General features: G+C 38.9%; 1 protein-coding gene across 5 annotated transcripts in view; it reads left to right on the plus strand.

The window, feature by feature from the left end:
- The window catches only part of CDC14A (cell division cycle 14A), a 142,193-nt gene that overhangs the window by 13,432 nt on the left and 112,744 nt on the right, over window positions 1-16,017 (plus strand). For 3 of the 5 annotated variants that reach the window (XM_032487199.1, XM_032487198.1, XM_032487197.1), the window contains exons 3-4: window positions 5,108-5,183; window positions 10,416-10,460. In XM_032487199.1, the coding sequence (XP_032343090.1) occupies window positions 5,142-5,183; window positions 10,416-10,460 (87 nt within the window). In that variant the 5' untranslated portion in view covers window positions 5,108-5,141. The remainder of the gene's footprint in view (window positions 1-5,107; window positions 5,184-10,415; window positions 10,461-16,017) is intronic. The other 2 variants (XM_032487196.1, XM_006190943.2) reach the window with 1 other exon arrangement.

A 16,017-nucleotide genomic window follows, 5' to 3' on the forward strand; every position in this document is an offset into this window, starting at 1 on the left:
TTTGATCTTAGATTAGTGTTTGCTGAGCATTTGAGGCCTTTTTAAAATTTGATCGTTGTGAGTTTCAGCCAGGCACAGGATCTTTATCATCAGACTGGAGGGGTGCTGATAATATTCCAGTGATAAGGAGAATATTAAGCAGAGTGTGTAGCCTAGAGGGCTGTGCTGGTTAATTTCACCAAGATTTTGCACGTATGCACACACACAGACACACACACACACATCTCACTGTGCCTTGGAGGATACGTCTGTCTTAGCATTTATCAATGGTAATTATGTTTGCTTGTCTGTCCCTGGGTGGTAAGCTCCTTGTGGGTAGGGACTGGTGGTCAGCAGGCTTTCAGTAATATTTGAGTGAATGAGTGAGTAGATGAAACATGTCAGCAGTGCTTGTAAAAAAAAATTGAAGTGTTGGCATGCCTTATAGTGATCTTGCGGAACTTTTTCATCTAATTTTTTTGTATTGTTAACACTGATTAATATGACAGCTTACAGTGCCTTGCTCAGAGTAGGTCGTCATAAATTTTGTTGAATGAGTATTGCTCACACTATAGTTTCTTTTTGCTGAGGAGCTGAAAATTTTCAGATGAAACTTCTGATCCGTAGAATAAGGTACAATGGTGCTTTAAACAATGATTCCTCTGGGAATGGACCTCCTTAAATTAGAGTTTGTTAGAAAAACCAAACAAAATAATGGTATGTCATAAACTTCATAAATCTTGTGAGAGGAGCTAGACATATTGGATATAACGGAAGAGCTTCTAGGCCCAACTTCTTTTTCCTTTAGGAGCTGTGGGTAGTGGGCAACCCTGCTCAACATTGGCTCTGATCCTTGGGCTCCCATTTCTTGGTCCTTTCCAGAAGATGACCCTCTCCTCCATTCCCTTCCCTCTTTCCTTTCAAAACAGGGAAGACTTTGCTTTTAGCTGTTTACACTTACTGAATAAAGAGACAGATTGACTGATTTTCCCTTATTAATTTATTAGTTTCATTCTAGCTATTGACCCAGCATTTGCCAACCTTACAAGGGGAAATTTACAAATAGGTAAGGGAGATTTATTCATTTGTTCATTCATGTATTCATTTGGAGGGGAAGCTCAGGTTACCCTGAAATAATAAAATAATATATCCATGGTTTTCCTTGCCCAAATGAGGTGAGTTTCACGCTTCCTCCCCCATCCTAGAAAAACTGGGGGCCCTTGTTTGACTGTGGCTCTGGAGGCCTCTTCCTGGGAATTGCCAGAATGGAGAAGACACTAGCGTGTGTCGCTAACTTGGAGCCCACTCAGCCCTCAGGTTTCTTTATTGTGACTCAGCAGGGCTTATCTCTGCCCCTTGTCCTCTCCCTTTTCACTGTCCCCAGGTTGATGACCTTCCCTTTCTCCTCTTCTACTCTGAGTCCAAGTCTTCTGCTCTCCTGCCTTGGTTCCAAGCTGCCCAAGTATTTATTTTATACTTTCTAGCATATTTGACTTATTTCAATTGATTTTTGTATTTCAATATTTCCCTCTGGCTAATGATCTGGCTTGTAAATATGTTTCCATTTTCCCCACCTCGGTGAGGAAGATTCTTACAAAGAAGCATGTTGCCGGAAGGCGTTTTCTGTATTCGTGGTTCTTTGTTATACCTGAGTCAGTGATAACCTAGCATGGTGTGAGCAACTGTGACCATTTTTTTCAGTGCTGTTGACATTTTCAGAAATGTATTTAGCTTGTTAGAAAACTATATCTATATATAAAATATATAAAACTATATGATTATACGTACATATATATTCTTAGAACTGTAAGCACTATGAGGAAAGGATATATAAAATGACCTTAAGATACAGTCTGTTGGGTTTATATTTGTCTGTGACAATACGACTTTTTAAGACTGTGCAAAATTTTTGACTGTATTTCTTGGTGTGACTTAAAAGCCATGCCTCCTTTGGTAGGCTATAAAAACTGGCCCACTGAGCTTCAAGATATTGTGAGGTGAGAAACCCTGTGGGTTTAGATTGCTTGTTTTTCTTCTACCCTTAACCTGGGACTGTGGCCCAGATACAGAGGGGTCAACCTCTTTCATTGTAGCTATTTGATGCTCTCATAGCAACTTGTCTCTTTGTGGGACAGTAAAGGGGCGTGGGGACTAGGTCCTCTTCCATTTTTCCATTCTCTACTGTTCCAGGTCCCAAACTGGCTTTTTGGAAATATGACCCCCTTGAATAACGGGGGGCAAGAACTACCAGGGCCTAATCTCACTGTTGGGAAACATGTGGGCCCCTGAAAGCAAAGGACATTGTCATTAAACATTTCATCTTACTCGTGGTGCTTGGTAATTTCTCCAGTTATTTTAAATAGTTTTTCTATTTATTTATATTCCTTTAGCTGTTTAATAGTTTGTTTTATTTATTTATTTATTTATTTATTTATTCATTTATTCATTTATTTATTTATTTATCTTGATCAGTGCTATCTTTGAGCCAAAATGATGGAAATGTTCAGTGTCTTCATTCTCCAGTTTGTTAGCCATTGACTTTTTATCATGTGGCTTTTTAACTCTTGAGATGGGTAATATGATGGGAGAGCTAAAATTTTAATTTACTTAATTTTAAATTTAAATAGCCACATGTGCCCCGTGGCTACCATGTTGGAGAGTGCAGATCAACTTAAGGACAAAGTCTGTATTTGATTGACTTTTTCCTATATTGTTGGATTATACTGATGTATATTCATGGTGTTTGGTGAAATAGGTGTGTTTGTTAACCATGTTGCTTCCAAAAGTACACATAGCTAAGCTAGCTATATTGTTAGAAACTGTACAGCTTTGAGTTAGAAACTGAAGTTGGCTATAATGGTTAGTAAGAAACTGGAATTAGATAACCTGGATTCTTTATGCTTTCCTGAATTTTTTTACAAAGTGATTTAAACAAGCTGAAATAATTATAACTAAAAATTCCAGATTTACCTTAAAATTTAATGTGTCAATATTCATGTTCAAGAAGGAAAAAAACAAAGTATATTAGTCAAGAGTTGCTTCCAATAACCCGAGGACAAGGAAATTTCTGTGGGAGAAATAGGGCGGCCTTAATCAGTGCTGGTAGGTGCTTCTTTGTGCAGTCTTCTCATTTTGGTTCTTGTGCATGGATTATTGTCAAGTCTTGAACTGTTAAGTCATCAGGTGTTACAGGCATAGTTCATTTTGGATTCACGAGTATTTTGTTTATACTTAGAACACAGCATCACACTGGGGGCTTTAGAAGTAAGCCAAGCACTTTTAACTTCAAATTGCTACAGCTTTCCTTTTTTGGCAACTCTGTTCTTACTCTCATGAAGCCACTGTGCAGGGACAGCTAACTTTGGTGTTACCTTGAATATAAGGTCCAAAATATTATCAGCTGGTTTAACATGGATAAAATACATACGTTTAGTATTCTTTCCTTAAGTAAGGCAAGTGGGTATTGGCAGATTTGATGTAGTGTAGTGGCATGTCTGTGATAGTGTTAATTTGGGTAGCTGAAAAAGATCAGATGAATCCTTCAAAATAACGTTCTTTTGGGGATGCTTTTTTTTTTTTTTTGAAACGTGTTGATATTTAGTAAACTTATAGCCTAGGCTAAATTGAATTTGGGCATCAATGAGCAAAATATTTATAATGAAGACTCATTTATTGAAGTCTGATATTATGTGGAGGACATTCTCCTAAGCATATTAGGTATGAGATACAGGCCCTGAGTGAGGAGCTTACACTATCATTGATCAGGTAGGTTCTGATTCACAGTATATGCTAGTACGTGTCATAGGCCAAAAGAGTGGCTCAGATGGGAAGTTTTGGGAACTTTGAGGCAAGGGTGGTCAGTGTTCCCTGAGGGTGATTGGAAACGCTTTATGGAGAAGGTAGGACTTGAACTGGGTTTTGAGAAAGCCAGAGAGTGGTAGAAAGAGATAAGGAGGGCACTCCAGGCAAGGAGACCAATATGAGAGGCTGGGATTAAGAATATGCATGGAGTATTTGGGGACGAGGCATGGACATATTTGCTGGAATGAAGATTCCACATGGGGCCTATTAGAAGAGAAGATCAGCCTGGAAACTTGAGGTGTGGTGGGTAGAGCTTTGATTTCTGAGCCAAGGAATTGTCCTGAAGGGAGTAAAGAGCCATTAAACATTTTTGAACAGTGGGAGGATATGTGAGAAGTGAGATTTTATGAAGATTAATTTCTAGAGTGGAATACAGATCAATTGGGCAGGAGAGAGAGAGAGACAGAATTGAAGCACTAAAGATGTGAGATGAAGATCTGGACTTCTGATGCTAAAGCAGAAACAGAAAAGGAGGAGGTGACTTAGAGTAGTAGCTTTTGTGTCTGAGTGACTGGGAGAAGCAAACTGTTTCCAGTCTGGAGGAAAAACGGACTGAGTTTTAGACATTCTGAGTTCCAGGTGATGGAAGGGAGCAGATGTGAAGTAGATGGGAGATCCAGCAGACAGTTGAAGATGGAAAAGACTGACACTGGGTCTCAGGTTAGGAGCTGTATGTTTTCTATAGTCTTATCGTTTAATTCATGGCCACAGATGATCTGCAGGCTGATGTCTGTATCCTGGAGATGTGAAGGGATGGAGAGAGGGAGACGAGTCAGTGTGTCGCATGAAACAGAAAGTTCAAGGAAAATGAAACAGAAAAAAAGACCACTGGCTCTAAAATACTTAAGAACTGAGAGCAAGGTGTGAGTGGAATAGTTGGAATTGGAACTTAAGAGGACAGGAGCTTTATAACTAAGGAAGTGACAACTAAAACCAGGGCGTGTAGGCCACCTATGTGTTTTGTTTATGTTGGTTCTTTCATTGCCTGCTTTTCAGTCCTTTTACTTCATGTCCTGGCAGGGAGATAAAAGGAGGTAGAACTTAAAACTGTCCAAATAGTTCCCCATTAAGAGACTGGTTATAGTAACTGGAGGGCACTGGCAGGGCGAAACCATTTGTTATTTGGATTGCTATGTATCAATTATATACTGACCCTTATTCCCGAAGATAATTACAACCTGAGTACAGCTTTAATGAAAATAAAAAAAGATCATTGATGTTACTGAAAATTATATATTTTACTAAATACTACTTAAAAAAATCTCAGTTTCTATGCAGATTTTGGACCTCTGAACTTGGCAATGGTGTACAGATACTGCTGTAAACTAAACAAGAAACTAAAAGTGAGTATTGTGGTGATGTTTATATTTTGGTATTAAAAATTTAACCTGTGAACGCTAACCAATGGGATTGCTGTGCACACACCGTTTAGTCAGGTAATCTTGATCTTCGGACATTTATGTGAGGAGTTCACCTAGAAGCTGAAATTGATCTCCCTGATTACCCCACAGAGGACATGTTAACCTCTTTCATTTTTCAGGATCAATGGAAATATGAGCTGAACGAAGTCACTGGAATAGTGATCTAAGAAAGAAAGCACAAATCCTTTCAGGTTGCTGTTCATGAGTCTATCAAATTCCCTCCTAGGATGATTTTTCTGAACCCTTCAGGTCAGCTTCTGGACACTGTTACCAGGCATTGCAGGGGGCTGGCTCGTCATTGCACGGCAGGAGCTCTGGAACATAAGCTTTCTCTGTCTGATCGAGATTGAAATTTTTGCCTGGTTCTTGACTATCATCTCTATAGAGTTAACATCCAAGTGAGATGGATCAACTAGCGGCGACAGAGCATGGACTTCATCTGTTATGACAGAATTTGGGTCATATAGTCACTATTCATTCATATTTTTGATTTTACATGTGGCTGTTTTTTCCTTCTTAAATTCCAAGAATATATGAGGAAAAGTGACACCTGTACTCCTAGTTCTGGTAAACTTATTTCATCACATAGAAAGACAATTTTCTTTTTCTCTCAAATTTCTAAATGGGGATCTTAAATATAATGTTTCAGTTTGGAATGTGAAATCTACCTCTTAAGAATAGACACTAAATTATATTGCTCAAGTAGTTTAATCTTTCTGCTGGGTAGAATGTTACTGGTGTGACATAGTACAGTACCTTGTACATATTGCCTTCTTAGTAATAATTTTTTGATTTGATTTTTATTGTACTTAGGTATAAAAGACAGTCTGTCATGGAGAATTTCTTGTAAAATACAAATGCACCATTTTTTTGCCATTGATCTCAAAATGCTAGATGGACATGGAATAATCCCAAAGAGAGTTTTTTTTTAGTAAAAAATCATATAAGATCTGTTGCAATCAACTTTTTAAGGAATTAATTTCCAAAGTATTGTCTGACTTGGAAGGATGTAGTATGTATATTCCTTTAAATAAACCAATTTACATCTTTCAGAAAAGAAGGTACTATCATTCAGAAAATAAGTTGAAATTTTTGTAATCGCCAAGGAAGCAAATAATATCCTCAAAAGGATTTAATAAAAAATATTAAATGGACTTTAAATGGATGAATTAACAAGGAATTTGAAGGATTCATAAATAATTAAAATCTATTTCTTCCTTTTGAGGACCTGGGACTTTCTTCCCTTTCTTAATTAGTCCTGTTAGTGTGTAGTTGGTATGAACTGGGTATTATAATCAACAGTGTGAGACCCGTCTGCTCTCTAGGAGCGACCGAAGAGAAAGGAAGCATTTTTTGGAAAACAAAGTTTCTGGTCTGACTCAGTGTTCTACTTACAACAATTACCTGAGTCGATGGATTGAAGTAAGACTATTTTTCTACCACATTCTATATTGAACAGAATGAGTAAGGGTATACAAGGACGTGTTTTGACTTGTTTTCATTTGCAAAACTTTCTTTCAACATTATCAAAATTTATTACAGTTCAGACAGTCCCCTCAGTTCATTTCAGTGATCAGGTGATCAGATGGATGCCTGGAATGAACGACAGTTTTAGCTTTAGTACAGTTAGTGGGCCCCTTGTTACTTGCTGAGGGAATGAATTTTAAGTGTTAACCGGTCATAGGTTATCTCAGTTAAGTATACCAAGTAGAATGTCTTTATTAAGAGACAAGGACTGACTTCACCAATTCAAGGCTGCAGTCACTTCAGCCTTGTGGACTCTCAGTTCCTTCAGCTCTGAAATAGGGATCATAGAGCTCTCACAGAGAGGTGGACTAGGATTGTATGTATAGAAGTTAGAAAATATATGTAAAATATATGTAAGAGGGCTTTGTAAATTTCGAAGTCCTATACAAGAGAAAGTTACTCAGGTAACCTTTGTGAATTCTGATAGGAAATACAATGAAGACAGTTCTTCAACAAGTTTATGAACACCTTCTCTGCCTCACAGCTCTCATTTCCATACGAGAAAGCGGTCCTGTATAATTTCAGGAATCTAAATGACCATTTAGTCCAGCCTCCTGATTTCATAGGTGCAGAAAGGGAGGTCCAGAAGAGGCATGTGACTTGCCCATGGCTGCAAGGTAAATGTGGGGCCAGATTTCAAGGCCTTGGCTGCATTGTTCATGCTCTTCTCTCCACCTCCTCCGGGAGCTGCAGCCTCTGGTTTCTCATCCTTCTGTGCTCCCCACAGCACTGCCCTAACCTCACCTTGCAGTCCATGGTGGTCTCAAAGCCTCTCTGCCTCTTTTTTTTTTTTCACTCCAGTGACTATTCCTGCCACTCCCACTGCTTTGCTTCCAGGAACTCCAGGCTTTCCGATTTTGGATGTACCCGCCTTGTTACGCATCCCCAACATTGTCTCTCTTGTGTAATCCTCTGACCTTCAGTCTCCCTATTTTTTTAGGCTATCAGCTCCCTTCTGATGTCTCTTGTCTGCAGCCCACAGTCACTCATTTGGTTAAGACCTTTGGGCACCTTACTACCATGCCTTTTGTCTTGCTCACCTTGACAACTCCCACCCTTGGCGCCTTCCCAGTGGGTGATTTCACTCACTAACTTACCGACTGACTGAAGATTGCAGGGTCCCTGCCACTCCCAACCTTGCACTTTACCCTGAACCATGTCGCTGCTCTACACAATGGCGTGTGACACCCAGTCTGACTGGAACGCCCTTCCCCTCTGACTTGATAACACTTCATCCTTTAAGACCTTGTTCAGGCACCACCACTTCTAGGAAGAATCTCTTTGTGCTTCTGGACAGCGCTGGAAGGTTGGAGGTGCCTCCTTTGTTTTCCCATAATTCTCTGTGCAGATACCTATTATTGATGGGTTATAAGTTTAATTTTATTTGAAATTATAATTTCAATTATGATTTGCAGTTTTCAGTTGCATCTATCTTTTTCACTGGACTATGAGCCCCAGAGGATGGAGGCATGCTTTATATTTTTGTGTTTCCAGGTGTCCAGCACAGGGCCACTAAGCACACAGAAATTTCTGTTGACCTTGTCATGATCCCCATGACTTTCAGATCCTCTTTTATCCTTTTGCCTCTAAGGTTTCAGAATAGCCTGCCTTCGGCTTGTGGACATCCTGACAACGCACCGACTTCTTCATCATTTGCTACCCCACCTTTGCCTTCCTTACTCTACTGAAACTGCTCTAGTGACATTGTAAACACCAAATCTGGTGGCACTTACTTGCTCCTCAGACTTCTTTACTTCTCTGAATAATCAGCACTATTTTCACAAATAAAACTTCTTAGGATTCTTCTATATGATTTCGTAACACTTTTAGGTTCATTTTATTTTCTACTTTAGAAATTTTTATGTCCTCCAATTAAGCTTTCATGATTTTTTTCTCCTTTATTTAATACCTTATGTAGATAGGTATTATTTTGCAGTACATTCTATTTCAACCCCAAATTTTGAGTTTTTTTATATGTGAAAAGGTTTTTTATTCAAGTTGACTATTTGAGGTGGTGATTTATTGCTGTTTTTCCTGTGTGTGTCAGTATTCTGTTCCCAATGGCCTTCATTTTAATTATGTGAATTAAAAAGGAAAATTATCCATCAAACACCTGTGTAGATTAAAAAACCAAAAACAAAAACCACTGTCAACAACCTTTTTTCTTATTTTAAACTATACTTTAAAAAGTGTAAGTATTAAGAGTTATACAGTCATGGGTTGTAGTTTGCTATTTCTGGTCAATAGTTACCATCATAAGGGAATCAGTCAAAGAAGGAAGAGTTATTGAAGTGAGAACAATTTGTAATATTGTGTATGTTATTTAAGTTGAAAATGTCATCAATGATTGATAGCCTAGGCCAAGAATTGTTAATCTGGTATTTCAAGGAATCCACAAACTCCTGAAATTGTATATAAAATTTTGTGTGTATTTACATTTTTCTTCTGAGAGGATTCATAACTTTTTAATAGGTTCTGAAAGGGATTTTTGGCACAGGCAGTGCTCCTGGACCAGAATATAAGAGTGTCTAAAAGAGAAGACTGTATTAATAAAAGACAAAGCAGTGGTATTTTGAAAAGCAGAATGCCTTCTTCAAGGTTAATCAGTTAAGGAAAATCTTTCAATTACTGATTCAATAATTTGAAAGTTTTATGAACATAATGTAATTGAACTGAAATAATATTCCTAAAATAATCAATGCAATTTTAACTGTCGATTTCACTTTTCCTGAGAGAAGAATTAAACTCCAGCCTGGGGGAAAAAAAGATCTAAGAGCATCACTGAAAAAAGGGGACGTTTTCTAGGGCAGTGATTTTTTTTTTTTTTTAATACCTGCTCTTATGACTCAACAGGACAATTACAGTAATCTTGGGGACTATTTTTAAAAGGCTTAAAAGAATATTGACAGAAATGTAATTTTAAATGTACAAAACATCCCACGTGGCCCTTTCAGGTTGAAAGGAGAAGGTGGGGGTGGGCATTGTGAAATGGACAATTGTATTAAAGCACTGAAAGTACCTGGCAGATGGTGGGGGCTCAGGGAATGTCCTTGTTGCTGAGTGAATCAGTGCAGTAATCCTGTCTGGTAACCCAGCACCTGCCATGGGATCAGGTGCTTATACACAAGAACTCATTTTATACAAGGATCAGACCACCCTCTTATAAACATGTTGAAGATTTCTTCATGAGGTTATCTTCTGTCTCAGGTTCATGGGCTCTGGGGGGAAGAAAAGCAAGCTGTGTTCTGGGGATAGTTCATGTAATTTAAAGAGCTATCAGGGGTGTGAAAATAGCATTAATTTCCATGGGAATGAGTGTACATAGAGTTTGCAAGTCCTAAAACTCTTATGCTTGTTCAGAATCCTCGGGCAAGAAAACTCCCTTTTATAGAGAATCCCCAAATGCCTTCAACTGTATTATCAGCATGATTGAATAATCTTTATGAGCAACTTTTCTCTGACATTTCGACTTCTATTTTAACCAAAGGTGCCATTTCATTCATGAAACATACTGGGTTTGAAACAAAATGGACAGTAAAGAGAAACCTTTTTCTTTTTAAGGAAACTGTTCAACCTGTTTTATTTTAGCTCTGAATAAAAACATAAACCATATTTTGTTTTGTGCAGCCCAAGAAAATTTTCAAGAGTATCCCTTTCCTGGGAAAGTTGGAGGTAAAACATGTAGAGGTCATGGCTGCTCACAGGAAGACCTGTTCATTGTATCGCTTTTGCAATGAGATGACCACTGATTGCTATGGAGACGCTGATTGCTGCGGCCATTACTGGGCTAGCCTAGTCACCTGTAAGAGAATGATGCCCTGGTCACCATGGTCCCTGTGCTGTAATCTACTTAGTCTGACTACCATCACTGGCAGAGCTGGCTTGTTTAGGAAAGTGCATGCGCTTTTTTTTTTTTTTTTTTCCACGAAAGAGCATATTATCCAGGCTGCACTAATGTCTTTCTTAGCTCAGTCAGGCTGATGCCCACAGCTTAATACAACACCACGTTCTAACCAAATGGTTCGAAGATTTTACTTTTAAGCATGGCAACTTTGCTGAAAGGCTACCCAAAAGATCAATTTCTTTAAATTGGCCATTAACTCTTCTGTTTTTGTGTCTTGGCTTTGAGCTAAATTGCATCACCTTTTGTTTTTGAATGATTAAGTAGTTTGAAGTCTCCTGACCTAAACTGATCAAGTGCATGATCTGTGTATGTCACTGTAATCCAAGCATAGCCTGGGCTGTTTGTGATTTGCGAGTAGCATGTCATCATTCTCTCTCTCTCTCTGAGTTGCTGTGGCTTGTTTTTCATTAGGAGTTGACCCTGCCCCACTAGAATGCAACCTTTCACAAAGCTTTCCTTTCTGAGATAGAAGGTGTCCGTCTGGGGTCAGTATCCTCATCTTAATTTGTGTTTTTGTATCATAGTGGTCATTGTACTTTGGTTTACAAGTACCATCAAACATTTATTGATATGCTATGTCATGTATTTGTCATGATTTATAAAAGAGTGGTAGAACTTTGACTCTCACTCAGGGAAGCAATACAGGTCTGGAAATTTCCATAGGTTTGATTGTGTTAATTGATAGCTATTCAATACTAACTCTCATCTTTTAGCTATAATTTTTTTGTTAAATGAAGGAGTTGCTGCACCTGTAATTAAGATCACTCCATGGGTCCTTGCTGTGCTGTGAGTGCATCCCTAGCTAGTTATGCTCTTCCATTTGTAATAAGCCCTGGCCAATATTTTCCCCTTGTTTGGCATCAAATATTCAGCAGTGAGTGCTTATGGGTCTGGAGACTAGGGTTCCGCTCCCCCTGTTACCGTGTTGCTCAGGACTGTGAGGACTGTGCTTGACACACAACAGCTACAGCATGAATTCATGCTGGTAGAATCAACAGAGCTTTCTTCAGCCGCAGTATCCCCACTCAGCCTCAGCAAACTGATTCCCTTGGGCTGCATTCAGTCCACAGACGTGGTTTTTTTTTTTTTTTTTTTTTTTGAGCATGAATCCTGTTTAAAAATTCTGAATTCATGGTCAACACTGCAATTTATGAAAATGTTGATTAAATTATGGATTTCTGGCTTCTTTTAAATATTGCAGTATCTGATTATGGGCCCAGATTTCTGCTCGGGAACAGCAGGTTGGAGCTAGGTTTGCTTTGGATGGGGCATGCTTTTCTGGCTTACCCACTGACCCATTACAAATTCTCAAATGCCCCTAAGAGCATCTGAATTTGGAACCTCTGGAATAATGTCATTTAAGGCAGCTGAGTTACTAAATCATTATAGGAACTTTACCTGTAGGTGTTACCACCTGCAGTGCAAGAATTTACAAACTATAATAAAGTTTTCAGAGGAATCTGGGGAAATGTGTTTTTATATCATCCTTTAAAAAGTCATATGGCATGATTTGGAGTTCCTAAAAGAATTTAAATGTCTTTTGGGACTACTTGAGCAGATGGGCAGTGTTTTAGGATCCGTATAGAACATTTGCAGGGTGGGACCGGTCATAGTTTCATGCAGTCCCTCTCTGAAATTTAGCAGGATCTTAGCATAGTGCATTTTAGCACGTGGCCCTTGAACCGGCAGCATCAGCATTAATTACCCAGAACTTGTTAAGAGATGCAAATCCTTGGATCCTTTCCTGCTCAGTCAGAAACTCTAGGGGTGAGACCCAGCAACTGGCATTCTAATAAGCCCTCCAGGTGACTCTGAACCAATCTGTTAAGAGGATGAAATATAATACGATAATATAATAATACAATTTAGGTTGGTATTTAGTTTGTCTTTCATTTCTGAAAAGTTTTCATATTTTTGACCAATTCAACCTAAGAATTATTTAAATTTTGAGCCATGAAACTTGTGATGGCCTTATAATTGAGAACTGAGGTTTACGCAAGCTCAGTGAGAGAGTTCTGGATTTCTCCCGTCTGCCACACTTGCTGAGAGCACTCAGCTCTCTGTGATCTGACCTGGGAGACATTGACCAAGTGTGGTAAGCAAGGCCCTCCCTGGCTCCAGGCTTATGTTCTCTTGCTAAAAGAGAGACACAGCATGCTGGTTATATTGCAGCCTTGCCCGGGACCTCTGGATTGGGAGTCACTCTGCGTCTGGTCCAACTGGACCCCTCTGGTACGGTTCCACTGCTTTGAGAAATGATGCAATGTAGCAAGTGACCAATAAACATACTGTTGTTATTATTACAGAGGGCTGGCTGTGTCCACTTACGTTAAGAAGACTCAGAAGCCTATATACTCCAGTTTCCAGATAGAAATCTAAAGTATAGTGTGGATACTGGCTGCATGTTAAAATTCGTCATGAGTCAGGGGCGGCCTTGCTGCAGAGCAGGCGGATATTCCAGGGGCCTTCGCAGTATTCCTTCCGTGCCACCCCACCCCCCTTTACACTTAGGACTATATTCATTTGTTTCACCAATTTCTAACTTTACTTTGCAATAGTTTACGATCGTACATAGTGTTTTTGTAATCTCTGAGCTTAGCTTTTCAGGTAAAGCAAAAAGAATCTGTGCTAGAGCAGGGAGCATACGGAAAGCCAGAAGCAGTGGTCTGACTTTGTAGGTCGTCTCCACGAAGGGCTTGGCCGGCACACCAGCCCGTGGAGGAGACAGGCCAGCCGAGGAAGAGGCAGCTGTCCAACTGGGAGGCATGAAGTTCTCCTGACACTGGGCAGAACTTGAGAACATGCCTCCTGGGCTCATTTATGAAACAGAGTCCTATTGTCTGCAGACTGTACCTTCTTTTTTTTTGCATAGAAAGTTCTTCCATGAAAAGCTCTGGAAGGATGCACCGCTTTAGCCATCAGTGTCTCCCGTGGATACTGTTGTTTCTTCTAGCGTGCACTTGTGTACCAGGTAGTTTTTTGTTTGTTTTGTTTTTAAGAGAGGGAAGGGTTAAATACCCTGAAGGAAAAAAACAGGAGAAAGCGTTTGTGCATATCAGCCCAATCATATAAAGCAGCAGCTAAACAACTGGCAGAAATGTTTTGTTATCCTTGAAATTTTTCATTCCAATAGCAGAATATTTCCTCTGTCGAGCAGAGCAGTGTTGCTGCTGTAGGTCTGGGGCAAGCTGACCCCTGAGAGGGAGGCCTGGCTGTGGCAAGCAGGGAATTTAGGACAAGGCTTGTAATATCTAAGGTTTTTCTCTGTTATCATTCACTTTGAATTGGTTTTGATTCCTGGAGTGAGAACTCAACTCTCTGTGATCTGACTTAGGAGAGACTGGCCAAGCTTCACTGAGCAGAAGATCATTTCTTGACTGTAGTGCTTTTGGGACTTTACTGAGAAAAATACTTGAGTGCCAAAACATCTAGGCAAGGAAAATGCTAGGAGCTTTGAAAATTTTCCAAAAAGTCACGTAGAAAACTCTCATTTAAAAAAGTCAATTGTTGTAACATACAGTACAGTGACTATAGTTAACAGCACTGTATTGTATGTTTATGAAAGTTGCTAAGAGAGTGAATTCTAAAAGTTCTCATCACAAGGAAAAGATTTTTGTGGCTACGTGTGGTGAGAAATTTTTTTAAAAAGTCAATTCTGTTTCCAGCCTGTAGGCAGCTTCCAATAGGAGATATTTTAAAATAGTTAAAATTTCTAGGTAGATTTTGTGAGGAATATTCTTCACAAATGTTATGTGATTTCTGAAAGCTTATGAAGGTAAAAAAATAACTAAAGTCCTTAAATTTTTAATTTGTATTACATTTCCTTTAGAAAATGTACAGGTATACAGTGAAAAGAAAGTTTCCTTCAGAATTCAGTCCTCCAGCTTCATGGTTCCCGTTGCCGGATGGTTTTCTGCATTCCATGTACTTTAGAATTAGAGAGAAAAACAAAAAACAAGCAGACACAAAAAGTTCAATAACAAACCAACAATAAAGACCATCGGTGATAAAAGAACAGCAATACGAGTTTGTCACTCTGTTGGTGAGTGATTGTGAAATAAATTTAATTCCACATTATTAAATAGTTTGTTATGAAACCTAAACTCTTAGTAGAAAAAGAGCATCCAAACATATAATCCGAACTTCAAGGTAGACTGTTGGTATTTTCTTCCCAACAGATGTTTTCGGGAGCCAGGAAATAGAACGAGTCGAGCGTCTGGGAGCCAGAAGAGCCGAGTCCTTGTGTTCCGTCTGACTTACGTTAGTGGGGGGCCTGGCCACTGGAAGGCATTCTTCAGGTGGTTTTGGATTTAGAGACAGTAAAAGATGCTTAGTTCTTAAGAGCCTTGATTGTCCTTCTAATAAATCAGACCTAACTTATTGATGGAGATCAGTCACTGGCAGAGACAAACAAACAAGAAATGTCCAGCACTACGTTGAGAAAGCAAGTAGCCAAGTGTCAGCACCACTGACAGCAGCCTTGAGGTCTTTAGATAACTTCTGTGCATTGACTGAACTGAATTAAATAAAACGGACTCTTAAACTTTATTTCATAGAGGTATTTTAGTAAGCTTGCCTGGAAATAAGGACTTTGGTAAATAAGAGACCCACTTTGAGGTAAACACTTATTTTTTGAAGTTTAATTTAAAAGAGCAATGTTATTTTCAGAACGTGATTCTTGGTTATCAAAGAAATGCCTGACTTCGGGTAGTAAGGGTTTCCAGGCTCACAGCCGAGATACATATAGCTACGTTTTCTGTGGTTACATGTTAAAGCCAGAATGTTGCAGTTTCGTCTTAGACTAGACTTCAGAGTTTTGGAAGAGTTTCTTTTTCTTGCACAAAGTGGCAGGGTAAATGAAGACATGCAGTTGAGTTCTTACATTTTTAAAGGGGCTCTAAAAGTAGATATTCTGTGGGTTGTGGTCAATGTGTAAGGTATAAAAAGCTGTTTTTATAGTCAGTGTGAATTTATTGATAAGTACTAAAATGTACTTATTTGTCGAAGTACTGTAACAGTTTCAAAATATGAGGAAATTGAACAGATTTTGAAATGCATCACATTCCCATTGTTCTATGTTTATTTGGGTTTTGATTAATAATTGGATTTCATTTTGACAGATCTTTTTATTTGTACCTTCTTGTCCTGTTTAGCATGTATACAAACTACCATGTTGCTTATTTTGAATTCAGTTGAATACTCAAGCATGCAGAGTGTTGCCTGGCATATAGCAGCTCGTGCTTAAGAACTGTTTGTTTGAATATATGGCTATGTGTTAAGATGTTTGCTGATATAATCTTTGTGATATAATCTTTGGTGATGTAA

Source organism: Camelus ferus, chromosome 9, assembly GCF_009834535.1.
Source record: "Camelus ferus isolate YT-003-E chromosome 9, BCGSAC_Cfer_1.0, whole genome shotgun sequence".
Lineage (NCBI taxonomy): Eukaryota > Metazoa > Chordata > Mammalia > Artiodactyla > Camelidae > Camelus > Camelus ferus.